At 49.8% G+C, this 14287-nt stretch overlaps 1 protein-coding gene across 1 annotated transcript in view; it reads left to right on the plus strand.

Annotated features, from left to right (window-relative positions):
- Window positions 1-443: 443 nt before the first annotated feature.
- Window positions 444-14287, plus strand: part of PSD2 (pleckstrin and Sec7 domain containing 2) — a 44745-nt gene continuing 30901 nt past the window's right edge. The window contains exons 1-3 of the mRNA XM_010565973.1: window positions 444-964; window positions 8126-8614; window positions 9984-10178. Coding sequence (XP_010564275.1) covers window positions 444-964; window positions 8126-8614; window positions 9984-10178 — 1205 coding nt within the window. The remainder of the gene's footprint in view (window positions 965-8125; window positions 8615-9983; window positions 10179-14287) is intronic.

Below are 14287 nucleotides of genomic sequence, written 5' to 3' on the forward strand. Positions count from 1 at the left end.
CCAGCCCTGGGCAGCTGCCTGCCACAGCTGGGGCACCAAGAGCCTGTGTGGTATGGGTCCCCTGTGCTTGAGGCTGGGGCTGACTGGAGGTTATGGGAGCAGCAGGAGAAGGCGGGTGCCTGGACCCCTGATGGATCAAGACCACAACGGCAGATTTTCCTCTCCAGATCTCACTGTGCTGAGTAACAAGCATTAGTCTTTGCAAAAGCAGCAAAACCCAGTATGGTCCTTCCTTGCTTTTACAATGAGGGGTCGAGAAGGGTGGGGGGCATTTTCCTGTGCTCTGCTTCAAACTGCTGCCCTACTGAGCTGCTAACGACAAGCCCATGCCTTTCTGACAGCCCTCACGGGCGCTTGTGACGTGGATTCTTTTCCGTTGTAGGTAGTACCGAGCCTGAGCTGAGTGCGGGGAGGGAGCCCGTAAGCGCTGGGACAAGCAGAATATGAGCGAGAACAGCCACTTTCCATGGTCTGCCGCAGATTGCTGTGAGCTGCATTCCTCGGGCTCGCAGCCGGCCGTGCTGGCCTGCAGTGATGGGGACGAGCAGCTCAGCCAGCCTCCGGAGTCTGCCAGCGGGAGAGCCAGCCCCCGGGTCGATGCTCAGCCCTCCCAAGGAGTGGAGGGGGAGCGCGGGGGCCAGGGGGATGAACATCTGGAAGCAACGACAGAGCCGGGCGAGAGTCAGGGTGAGCGGGGACCAGGGACGGGTGCCACCAGTGAGAGCAGCCATGAGGATGGGCCGGCGCTGGCAAACGGCGTGGATGCAGAGCTGATCGTGGGGCGGGAGCAGACGCCGCTGCAGCAGCGGGACGGTGGTGTGCCCAGCCGAAACAGTACGGATTTGGGGGAGAGGGGCTCCCCAAGCCAGGAGATACCTAGCGAGGCCCTCAGCAACGAGCGGTGGCACAGTGTTCTGGGATCCTCAGAAGCTCTAAGTGCTGACGAGCCAGAAGAGCAGCTTGGGTGAGTGTGAAGCCTTTGTAACGTCGGCTCAGTGCTGGTTTATATGTGTTTTTCAAGCCTCCTTGGTTCGAGTTACTCTGCTCCGTGTGTAACTCATCAGTTTAAAAAGCTGCAGCTGCTCTCATGGCTGACTGTGGCTTTTCACTCTTTTTCTCTCTGGGCTTCTCACATTGCTTTTCCCTGTTACAAATGCAGAAAAGCTGTGATTAGAGCCAGTGTCTGCCCACAGAGTCACTAAAGCGAAGGAGAAGCTTTAGGGATCTCAAGAGTGCTGGGTGCTGGTTGTGCTTACTTTGGGGGTGTCCTACATGCAAGTTGGAGATTCAGCTCAGCACTTGTGGCAGAGTTACCAGAGATAATTTAGGATAAGTTGAACAGCCTGGGGATGACAGAAAGCTAGGCTTGTCTGGGAGACTGGTACGCCCTGGAAGTCCCTGGCAGCATGGCTTGCTCTAGCAGTCCCTGGGCTAGCATGTTACAGCTTTGTATCCAAAGGGCCATGCCATTAGTAAGAGAGGGCAAGGCACTGAGCTTTGCTCCCTGCTGCACCTGTGGCAGGTGTTACCAGTGCTTGGGTGGCACAGGGATAGCAGTGTGAGTTGAGATATGAGCGTCATCCTATTTTCAAGTGCCTGAGGCAAACCAGCACGTGTGCAATGCCCCTCAGTCTCTGTGTCCTCTCTACTGGCAGCCTGACTTCACAGGATAACCCTCCAGGCTGGGGAACGCTCACACCGGTGCAGTGTCCACAGCTGATTTCATGCCTCTGCAACTGCCTAGACCTCCCTGGGGTTCTGCAGGTTGAGGGCTGAGGGGAAATGACTGGTCACTGGGATGAGGCGGGGTGCTTCCTATGCCATTCCTGTGGGAGAAGTACAGATGCTTCCCTTTGCCACCAGAAATCATCTGAGGGTCTGTATTGTAGCCACCCAGGGTTGATGGCTGCTGTGAATTTTACGGCCCTGCCTACATACCTACCCCAGCACAGGAGAGATGCTGCAAGCAGGAGGGGGCTGGAGAAGAGCAGCAGAGGTTGTCACAGAGGAGTGTGGCCTTCTTAAGAGCAGAATGTATGAAAGGGACGGGGTGGCCAAGAGGGGCCTGTGAATCACCTCCTAGTTTTAGTCCAGTGCAGGCTTCAGGCTGCGCCGTTTGTTCAGAGCGCTGTCTGGAGCGTAGGCAGGAGTGTCAGCAGAGCTGGGAAGCCACACAGCATGTGGGCTGACAACAGGCGTCCCTAATTCATTGCGTCTCTAGTGTTGAACAGGCTCCCCTATAAAAAGCTGGTGGTTTTTTTTACCCAAGGCCCCCAGCAAGAAGGAGCAGCACTGTTTCAACATGCACTATTGAAAGTATCAAAGAGGAAGAGTGTCCAGTGCAGGCTGCTGATGTCCAGAGAGCTAGAGGAGTCTACCCGCAGGTAGGTCCCACAAGCCCTGTAAGCTATGCAGTCAGGTCTTGGATGTCTGCAAGTCTCTCAGGTGCAAGGGAATCATATTTGCTTGGTATGTGGCTCCCTGGCAGGGATTGTGAGTTCAAGAGGAATCTAAGGGTGATCAGTGAATGCTGCTACAATCACTGAAAGTGCAATTATTTTAAGGTACTAGGGCATGAATGGGGAGAAGTGGCAGGCTGAGGATTTGGAGATGATGCAACCTGACTGGGCTCTGCATGCACAGCTCATGATTTTATGCTCTAAACATATTCACTCGGATAGCAAATAAGTCTTTTGGGAAGCTGAATGCTCAAGGGACAAGTCACACACTATATTCAAAGGCAGAAGGGCAGTTAGAAAACTTCAGGGACACAGCTGAACTCTGGGAAACCACTTATTGCCTAGGGATTGGGTTAGCTCGCTGTGTTTGAGCTCCTTAATACTTTGACCACCTATCTTTAGACTAAACGGCAGAAACGTGGCTGGGACAAACACAGCATGGAGCTGGTTCTTTCCTGACCATAGCTGACTCTCTGGCTCTCCTAGATCAGTGTGGATCAGGAGTAACAAACCTGACAGATGGACCAAGGCACTGGGAAGTCACTGTCATCCTGCATCATCTCTGAGTTTCCCCAGTTCTTTCTTTACTCCCGTTCGGTATGTTGCTGTTTCTGTTATGACCCATTCTGGATATAGGAGAACCTGGGGTTTGTCTGTCTCTGGCCTAATGTTTTACCGATGAGCAGTCAACTATTCATTCCTGGGGAACAAATCACTTGTCATCATCCGCCTGCTGGTTCTCATATGATGCACTTTGTCCCTGGAACTTAAAATACTTCACAAGAAGGGGTTGAGTCTTGCTCTTCCCACTGAACCAATGGAGAATTAAAGGGGAAAAAGTCATCCAAAGTCATCAACTCCATAGTGGAGCTGGAGAAAGAAACCATGATTGCCCCGCTAAAGGTAGGTTAGTGCGTCTATGCAGGAAGTGGTTGTTAAAAAAGTAAAGGAAATAAAGCCAAAGCTTTAGTGCTTGTGCTGCAGTTTGCATTAACTGAATCCCTTTTACCTCCTTTCTAGTTTATCCCTTGGCATCCATTGGCATGCCAATATACCATTTGTCAAAGCCCCATTTTCCTATCATTGTGGCTATGTTGCCTAGAGGTCTTTCACTTTCCCAGAAGCCCCCAGCATTAGCCTTGCTGATCTCAGGGAGGTTGCAGCTCTGCAGTCAAACTGAGAGCTTCACCAGTGAATGATATTTTCTGCTTTCAGCCCCATGAACTCATGCAAAAAGGTCAAACTTTTTAACAGAGGAATCCCCACCTTTGGCTTGTAGATGTGCTTAGTACCTGCAGGTTTGGGACTGCTGCCTTTGCCCACATGTTTTCTCCCATGGCAACATACAGCCATCAAGCAATTCAAATTCCATTAAATAAAGTTTCAGAAAAACTTTGCAGAAAGTCTGCAGTGCATAGGCAAGAAAATCCTGATTTCCATCCTGTCCTTCTCCGACAGGACTCCCCACTCCACCAACACAGCAAACTAGGTTGTACTTTATTACAATTAATTAACCAGTGAGAATTGAAATGTAAACAACTCAGTGCATAAGAATCCAGTATGGTTCAGCTGCAATAATAACCAAGTGCATTGCTCTGCATGCCTCGCCGTAAGCAATAAAACAGCATTTCAGACATGACTGGGAAAAGCAGCACAGGCAATTAGATACAGTATTACTTCAATACGCTTACAAAACCTTGTGATTACAATGCAAATAAATATACAGCTCCTTATTTAAGTAAAGCGATTGCTTTCCCTGCTGTGTAATAAGTATGCAACACTTCTCTGTGGGGAGGCATGTTTATTCACATGAGCAAGGTCTTTCACTGTCTCCCACCTTAGCCTGGCTTTGTTTGAATTAGGTGCAGATGGTGCTCCTAGGCTGGTGTAAGCTGTAGAAAGTCTTTGTCCTCTGTCTTCTCTGGGACCACGCAAGGAGAGATGTGATTTGCCTGACTTGTTGGTGCCCACTGACCCATCCAGGACCATGGCTCCTGCCCCAGTCCCTGCGTTCTGTCCCATGCAGTCTTTGCTGGGGCATTTGTAGGGACACAGACTTTCTCACTTTGTTGCCTGCTGTATGAGTTTGGGCTCAAGGAATAAGTAAAGGGCTGGAAAAGCCCTGTGGTGTGAACAGTTAATGGAAATGATTCTGTTCAGTGGGGTGAGAGAGCGGGAGCTGTCTGCCTTGGGATTATGGCAAAGTGGAACCTGCTAAGTAATATCCAGGAGGTGCAGGGCTTGATGGCTCTTGAAGGGCTTGATGTCCAGAAGCACCCACGGGAATACCTACAGGCACAGCTGCAGTGTACAACATCCCTGGAAACACATGCTGAGCACCAAACCTCATGGGGATGTACCAGGGCATGCCGTCCTGCATGGGTGCTCCCGCACAGACATGCTGGTGATGGGAGTGAAGGGATGCAGGCCAAGGAGTGGTGTGATGACCTGGGGAAACCACAAAGACCCAGGGTTTTTCTTTGGTGTGGGGAAGACACAGACCCTCTGTAGGGGAGGGGATGTGGAAGTTCACTGGGGATGAGGGATGTTGCAAGAAGTTTGGTAATGGGATGAGCTGCCAAGGCAGGTCCATAATTCCCACTGCTGGGTGTAATTAAGGCTGTAAAGTCCTTCCTGTCACAAGGGGAAGTTTTTAAAGTTCGTCCTGCTTTGTGGCAGGAGATCTTTTCTGTACACAAAGTCATGGCCAGGCTATGTGTATCTGTCATTGCAGTGTTCCCTCATTACACTGGTTTTGTGTTAGTTGTCCACTCTATCTCCTCTTACGCTATGACTGTCTTTGGTTGTTGTGGATTCTTGGGGTGAGAAGATCCCTGTTGGCAGAGTACGTCCTATCCTGTAGGCTTGGGTCTTTAAACACACTGGCTGTAGCAAACAAGGGTGATAACTTTGAGGACTTCCCTATATGAAGGGATGCCGGGTCCCATTTTACTCCCTGGAATTAGTGTTCATGTAAATGCTGAGTTCTTGCTGCCCATGCTGATGAGGGTGTTGGAGGACTACCGGTCTGTGTAAGGATCACCGCTCGGGCATGGTCTATCCTGTGCTGCCCATGAGAACTGGCTGCTCCACAAAAATGATGATGATGGTTCCCAGATGGGTGTGTTATTATCGGTGGCAAGATGTGCATTCCCTAGCCCTTAGGGCCACTGTGTCCTGAAATGGCCAGCCATCTTCCACCCTGCCTGAGGCATTTTGAAGGGCTAGGGTTTCCAGGAATGGATGACAGTCGATCCGTATATCTGGGCCAGTAAATTCAGGGCCTTACTAACCTGCTCTCTGCTCAAGAGGCAGCCTTCCCTCCTTGCTATTTGCTCAGCTGTGCAGTGGAAGTACAGGCAAATCCCTCCTGCCTTGAGGGAAGGAAGTATGCACCCTAGACCCTGTAATGGTACAAGTAGACCTGGCTTCAGGGCTCCAGTGAGCCTCGGCCCAAGCACGGCAGTGATGTTCAGGGGTCCGTCTCCATTATGAAACCAGACAGCCTTTCCTGAATGCAAATAGCTGGGAGCTGGAAATGGGGCTGGCTGTGGGGGCTGTCAGGGAGTGGTCGCTTTGATTTCCCTGTTCTCCGCTGTCTGCTGGTGGAGATGGGATACAAGACTATATCTCTCTACCTCTCTTTACTTTTGCTATGAGCAGTTCCATGGAGTGCAGTCGTGTGCCTCAGCTTCCCCACCTAAAAAGACTAAGCTGTTTTGTAAAATGCATTGAGAAGTGGCCAGGCTCCTAGGAGACACTCTCATGGCTCTGCCATGTCTGGCTCACAAGTGTTTTGCTGCTTCTGTGCTAGACCTACTACCTCCCAACATCCATTTCCAGTGTCTTCTGTGCCAGGTGATGTGGAAGGCAGAGAGTAGGCTGTCACTGATGCCCAGTAGGAAACATTGCTAACAGTAGCTGGGTTTGGGCATGCACAGGTACAGTTCACTGGCACAGGAAACTTGCTTATCCCTCATCCACCCCCAGAATTCATCTCAGGGAAACGTATTCTGCTGCAAAGTGAGGCTGTGCTCATTAGCAGGGGCACTAGGCACAGCCACGATGCTGACACAGGATTTCCAAACTGAGACAACCGTAGTGAGGAGGTGCAGTGTATTGACTCCAACCAGCAACTAAGCACCTATCCAGCCACTTGCTTACCACCATCCCTTGTGGGATGGGAGAGAGAATTAGAAGAGCAGAAGTGAGCAGACTTGTGGGTCAAGATAAAAGCAGTTTAATAAGTGAAGGAAAAAGAAAAAATGTTATGCAAAAGCAATCACTCAACATCTCCCATCAGCAGACCAATGCCCAGCCAGTCTCTGAGCAATGGCTGCTTTGAAAGACCAATCCCTCCCACCCCCCTTTTTTTCTTTTTGCTGAAAATTACATTATATGACATGGAATATCCCTTTGGTCAATTCCGGTCAGCTGTCCCAGCTGTGTCCCCACCCAGCCTCTTGCGTACCCCCAGCGTACTTGCTGGGGAGTGAAAAATAGAGAAAGCCTTGATGCTGTGTGGGCACGTTCAGCAATAGTTAAAACATCAGTACATTATCAACACTGTTTTAGTCACAAATCCAAACCACAGCACCATATGTGCTGGTACGGAGAAAGTTAACTCTGTCACAGGCAGAGGAAAAGCAGCTTACTGTTCCCCTAGCTTTCACCTGTATCACAGCATGAAATGTCTGGTTCTGACAAAGCAAATGACACCAGCATCTGCTGGAAGTGGGGAGGCAGGTTTCACCTGAGAAACCCAGGGTATTTCAGGCAGGTCCTTGCAGCCTGGTCTATTCCAGGAGGGCCTGAGCCCTCCGAGCTCTCCAGGGCTCCCAGCACAGTGGGTGTTGCTGGATTTGACTCAGATTAATTCTCCCCGTGTGGGTTCATATTGAGATGTACACTGGAATGAAACGCCCCTGCATTCAAAGCCAGTGTCGATTGCTGAGGGTCATCCATGCTTACTTGGAAGCTAGGCTTGTAGGTTCATGCACTTCACAGTCTGTAATGCTGTGCCTGAATCCCACAGGCTAGCTGTAAAGCAGCATGGAGCCTCCCCTGCCTGGATGTGTGTCCATCACCTTTTACATCCCTCTCAGTGGAGAGAAAACTATTTGTAAGGTGCCTTGCACTTCTAGGGTGCCTCATCTAAGAAAAAAAGCTTAAGTTACAGCATATGAATTGCTCCCTAAGAGCTTCTGTTTTTTCTCCGCTATAAAAGGGATCAAGGACCTTTGCTGCCAACATCCAAATTTAGATGAAATGGCCTCGATCTTAAGGATTTTCATGCTTTTGAAGTAGCCATAATTGGAACACTTGAAGGGAGAGATAACCTGTAGATTAAATCCATTCTGGCAGTGGATCCAGTAGCAGGTGTCAGGTGCAAACATCTCCAGTTCAGAGGTCTGGCTTTTTACTGGGGCATGACCAAATTAAGGGTTGGCTGGGCCCCTGGGATTGCTCATCATAAAACTCTGCCTTTTTCAGCTCTACAGGCTTGTAAAAAAAATTTGGAACCAAGCAGGTTATACCACAGAAAGGTCCCAAGGGCCTATAATCACAGCATCCATTTCTGCCTCTTCTCTTGCTGCCTAGCTCCAAGTGGGACAGTGCAAGCAATTACCTTGACAGTATTTTCTACATTTCCCCTTTTGGTCCAGGTTTGCTTCTGGAGATGCCAAGCTGAACTGCAGTGAGGATGACAAGGAACATTTTCAATTCAAAGACATCAGGGATGGGTTCAGCTCAACCTTTGAGAAGATAGTTGAGTCTGACCTTATGAAGGGTACATACTACAGCAGCTTGGACTCTTTGGACGTCCTCTCTCTCACAGACGAGACAGACAGCTGTGTCAGTTTTGAGGCCCCACTTACCCCATTGATCCAGCAAAGGGTCAAAGAAAGCCCAGAGCTCTTGGAGCAGAAACTGGTAGCCCAGCAGAGAGAAGCCCTTCACCACATGGCTGCTGATAAGCAAGAGCAAGCAGCAGCAAAGCCAGTGGAGGGGGATTTTGGGAGCCCTCTCAGGCACTCAATTACCAGTAGCAGGTCGGAGAACGTGCTGAGCCGATTGTCCTTGAAGAGTATCCCAAATGGGTTCCATGTGGAAGGGTCAGAGGAAGATGCCACCAAGATCATTAACTCCATCAGGTAAGACAAGCTGGGAATTCCTTGGGCAAGGGCTCCTTGTCTTATGGGGTGCCAGTCCAGGAGCAAGGCTCAGGGGACATGATAGAGATGGAGCTGCTTTTTTCGCCCTTGTGCTTCCTCTCATGTGCTGCCAAATGCCAACAGGAAAAACCTTCCTACCTGTATATTAGGACTGCAGCTGGCGACCAAGGTGTCATGGCATTAAACCAGCCAGTCCCCAGTGGGCCTGTGTCTGAGTCCTCCCTGTTCTCAAACCCAGGACCCCAAACTGCAGGTGAGCTGCAGCGTCCTGTAGGAGCCCTGCGAGCCCAAGAAAAGCCAAGGCTCAGCACTTTGTGTTCACATTTGCTCTGGAGGGCACCACTGTTCATCTGGCTGCTCACAAATCCTGTCAGCAGGCAAAGCTGTGGGTCTTCTGGGTAGACCACTGCCTTATCTGCCTGATATCTGCAAAAGCCCTTGGCAGGTTGAAGGCAGTCAGGCACACTCTCAAACATGCTCTGAAGCACAGGGAAACCTCAAGGTTTCACTTAGGACTGGGTGCCCCTGTAGACGCGTAACCAAAGTTCTTCTACAGGCAGTGAGATCAGCAGAGACTTCGTCCTCTGGACCAGCTCAGACCCAAACCATCATCCCTTGGAGGCAGCAGCTCATCTGCAGGGCACTTCCTTGCATGAGGAAGCCAGGTGATGAGCAGCCAGGTCATGGGAGAGCTGGAGCGAAGCCATATGTCTACCTAGCTATCAGGCCTTTAGTGAGTCACAGTGGCCAAAAATGTGTGAATAGGTGCCATAACTGGCCTTGGGCAAGAAAATAAAGGGACACAGCTCCACCTACATGGTGCCAGTGGGGCTGCTCAGCGTGTTGTCTGTGGGAACAGCTGGCCACGACACCAGCAGGCAGCTGGGAGAGGAGCAGCCCACCAGTGACAGCAGGTCTGGTGCCAGTCCCATTGGCATGATTTGTACAAGTGCAGTTTCTCATCCTTGGCAAATAATCTGAACTGAAAAGCATACCATCTATCTCCCAAGATTTCCTGAATGTCCACAGCTCTGAAAGAGCTTGGTATCACTTTCCATACCAGTGGAGAGAGAGGAAGCCTAGAAAGGTGTTGGGGCTGCTGCTTGCTTTGAACAGATATGTCCTCATTTCTCAGGGAGAAGTCACCTTTTCTTCAGTCATTTTCTACAAAATTGTACTATTTCATTTGACCTGAAATGAAAGAGGGTTTGTCCAACGCCCAGTTCACAAATGTATTGTTTTTTCATATTTTTTTGGTTGGAACAAGAAGAAATCAAACTGTGGCATTTTCTGTGGGTTTCGTCAAGTCACATTGCTGCTCCTTGAATTATTTCTTGTTTCTGTATAGCGATGCCAGCTTGAAAGACGCACTGTCAGACTCTGACTCTGACATGGGCAGCATGGAGCAGCTTGACCAGGGCAGCACAGACACCTTGGCGAATGGCTGCAGGGCGGATAGTGAGGCTGCCAAGAGGCTGGCCAAGCGCCTCTACAACCTCGAAGGGTTCAAGCGCTGCGATGTGGCACGCCAGCTTGGGAAAAAGTAAGTGGGCTTTGCGTTGCAGCCAACCCTGCAAGGGGGTTGACTGAGATGGCAGCATTGAGCATGGCCAGCAGAAACACAGCTGTGTTGGGGAGGGAGTGGGGGAGCACTGGTTGTGCTGGGAGGACAGGACAAAGGCAGGAAGGGACAAGCCTGCTGTTACAAGGGCTTGCTGGGTGGAGTCATGACTGTTGGAGATCCTTCCAGTTGAAACTGGTCATCCTTCCAGTTGAAAGTGGTCCAAGCCCGATGCCCTTGCAATCTGAATCCTACAAGTTGTCTGTGTATATTGGGCATTAACTGCCACAAGCTGCTGCCCACCAGAACCAAGAGCTTCCTGCATTTGATAAGGGCCCAGGAAGACCCCCCTAAATCAGCCCCCAGGCTGAAGGGTTTGGGATCCAGACCTGGATCTGCACTGGGCTCCCTGCCAGTTCCCAGGTTTTTCATGTCTGCACCCCAAAATCTTCTTGCTGCAGTGCCTCCTAGACCCAGTCTGTATAGATGGCGTGAAGGGTTTGATGGAGAGCCAGATACACACTAGAGGTCCAAGCACCTCAGCTGGTAGTTTTGCCTGCATAAGGCAGAAGAGAAATAAAAAGTGCTTATTCAAAAGTGGGAGAGTTACAGAGATTTCTAAGAGACAGAGGAACAGTAATGAGTGTAGCAGTAACAGATTATTTTAGGATGCCAGTGGGTGTGAGGATATCAATCTCCATCATCCTTCTCCTGGATCAGATATAACCTGTGTTGCTGGGGGGGGTTATGTCCTTGAAATGTCTCACTCCTGTCCAGATCATCAGAACACAACTCCCTCAGCAAATACCCAAACTTTCAGTACCAAGGATTGTCTGTGACTCCCAGCTTAGTCCTGCGACAGAAGGAGCCCACGAATTATCTCCTAGAGGCTCTTTATATCACCTGGCAGCATCCCCATTCTTCTTTTTTTGCTGTGGTTCTTGTAGCCGGTGCACTGTTGGTTGCTGCTGCCTTAGGTCTAACATCCTTCTTCTTTCTTGCAAATTTGCTATGACAGCTCACTGAGTGGGGGAAGTTTCAAGCAATAGGTCTCTGGGGGTACATCTGAGTGTGTCCCTTTGCTAGTTCCTGCAGTCCTCACTCACACCTGCAATCCTTACACCTTGGAAAGCTGTTTGGTGACCCACATTTGGGAATTGATACAGCCTTTAAAAGAAAACTTTTGTTTTGATCATCTGCATTTTTGACATCTGAATAATTTCCTAGCACAAGACCTGAATAGAGCTGCAGGCTCTTGGACCAAGCAGGTGGATTTGCAGAGCAAGAAAGGAAGAAGGATGAGGATAGGTGTGTTTTAAGTTGGTCTTGCCCACTTAAGACAATCTTAAGACCAACCTACAGTGGTGGGAGCAGGGTAAGTTTAAGTGATGCTTTCAGGCCAGATCCATGTAGGAGGTGGGCTAGCTAGGAGGGTTGTGAAAAAAGTAAAAACTAATTTTAAAGCTTTTTAGCTCATTTTAACCTCTTTTTTTTTTTTTCTTTGTGAGCATTGAAAAATTTCTCAAAACCCCCCCCAAACCAAACCAAAACCATTCATCATTATCAAATAAGTAGTGTCACGGTTTAACCCCAGCTGGCAACTAAGCAGCACACAGCCACTTGCTCACTCCTCCCCCTACCACTCCTGATGGGATGGGGAAGAGAATCAAAAAAAAAAAGTAAAACACATGGGTTGAGATAAGAACAGTTTAATAATTGAAATAAAATACAATAACGACAGCAACAACAACAACAATAATAATAATAATAGTAATGGAAAGGAAGACAACAAAAAGAGAAGGTAATAAAACCCAAGAAAAACCAGTGATGCACAGTGCAATTGCTCACCACTCGCTGACCAATGCCCAGCCAGTCCCCGAGCAGCGATCAAACCCTCCCAGCCAACTCCTCCCAGTTTATATACTGAACATGACGTCCTATGGTATAGAATATCCCTTTGGCTAGTTTGGGTCAGCTGTCCTGGCCATGCTCCCTCCCAGCTTCTTGTGCACCTGCTCACTTGCAGAGCATGGGAAAGTGAAAAATCCTTGACTTAGGATAAGCACTACTTAGCAACAACTAAAACATCAGCTATTATTCTCATTATTCTCATACTAAATCCAAAATACAGCACTGTACCAGCTACTAAGAAGAAAATTAACTTTGTCCCAACTGAAACCAGGACAAGTAGAAAAGGCTTGATGAACAAGGAAATGCAGGTTGGATATCTCCAAATACTTTCTTTCCAGCTGACACAATTCTGTGAAATTAACCTCAAATCCAGAAATTACCTTTGTCTCTCTGAAGAGCATGTGTTTTGGCAACTGAACTCTCCATGGAAGATTCTTGTTCCTGGACTGGTCTGTGGCATTGTCTCAGCTCTGTCAATACCCATCGTCACATGTCTCTTGCTGGCTGGAGGTTGAACTGTCTCAGCTGCCAGACCATGAAGAAGGTAGTGCTGGGCGCTTCCTTGTGGGATTTCCCAGGATTCCACTGTGCTTACAAAACCACGCAGGCAGCAACAGAGCAGGGAACAGAGCACAGCTTCAGCACCACAGTGCGCTGGGAACTGGGGGGTTTGTCAGAGTCCCATGGGCAGTATGACATGGGCACACAGCCTATTTTCCTCCCCTGGAGATTAGGTGAATTTTCCTTAGGCAAACTTCTTAAGGACAATCTTTTTTCACCCAGGTGACTGTGGTGCAAAAAGGATCCTGGACAATACAAGCTTGGTTCTGTAGGACAGTGTGATTCAGGCTGTAAAACAACACATATCTGTCCACGTCCAGCCACGCAGGAATGAAACTGTGAGAAAAGGCCAGGGCTTCTGTGTTACCCCCAGGGTGGCTTGTGACCCAGCAGGTCACTAAGCATTCTTGGTGCCTGGACCTTCCCAAACCAGGCAGAGGGAGGAAGTGTCAAGCTGGGGTGTAAGATGAAAGGAGGTCTGAGGAGGCTGGCTGTGTGGCAAGGCCACCAGCCAGAGGATGCCAGACATGTCCCCATGGGAAATACCTTGCTGTTCATGTGGGGATGTCTCTGTCATGTTTGAACTGCATGGTGGAATTGCCACCTGTTCCTGCAGGAGGGGCTGGGACTGGCACAGATTGAGAGGAGGCCAATTCTTGAATGAGAAAACCAGAGCAAACACCTAAGCCCACCTTAGTGTAGGCCATGATCTTGCCCTGGCAGGTGTTGGAGTTCTGTGTCCCAGGCATGCCTGGGCATGTTCACTGGCTCTGGAGCTCAGGGAGAAGGGTCCCATCAATGTCACTAAGCCCCTGGCTAGACATAGGAGTTTGTTGCTTCCTGGGGGCCAGCTGCCTTCAGGTGTCCTGCAACACTGTCTGGTTCCCTCGGCAGAGCTGGCAGTCCCTGCCTGGACCTTTTCCAAGCAGAGAGGGACCAAGTGAGGCACACAGGAAAGTGTGATGGGCATCCAGGCTGGGGACTGTTGGCAGCACAGCAGCTGGTACAGACAACTTGTCCTGGGGGTCGCTAATTCCCTATGGACTCCTGGCCTTCAGCAAGACCCAGTGAGCTGAGGGACAGGCAGCAAGGCCTGCCTGCCTTTCAGGGCTGCCCTGATGGGAGAGTGGGGTGAAGGGGAGCTCCCACCCACCTTTATCCTGCCTGACTATAGATCTAGTTAGGAATGTAAATTAGGGTGTGGCTCCCAGTGTAGGCCATGGAGACATCACAAGAGCAATTCAGCCCACCCAAGATCTGTGCTGGGATATAGACATGCCAAGTCCTTTGGATTTAGGGAGCCTTGGGCAAGGCCAGTTCTTCAAGCCCAGCTTGAGGTTAAATGGGAGGAGTCAGACACTGTTCTCCCCTGTTGATTGCTGTAGTGCTGCAGTACATGGCAGTTGTTGCTGTGTGCCCAGAGCCCAAGCAGGTTCCCAGGACACCTGGTAAACAGGTGCTCAGACAGAAGGAATTAGACCTTTTCTTCTGAGAGACTACATCTGCACCTATGAGGTGGGACCTGACCTGTGGAAGGGACAGTGCTGGCTAATTCCCAGCACTGGCACGGGCAATGCATGAGGTCTTCTGCAGACTTAGAGCTGAGAGGATCCCAGAGG

This window comes from Haliaeetus leucocephalus, unplaced genomic scaffold (genome assembly GCF_000737465.1).
Source record: "Haliaeetus leucocephalus isolate CR32 unplaced genomic scaffold, Haliaeetus_leucocephalus-4.0 Scaffold199, whole genome shotgun sequence".
NCBI classification, from domain to species: Eukaryota; Metazoa; Chordata; class Aves; order Accipitriformes; family Accipitridae; genus Haliaeetus; species Haliaeetus leucocephalus.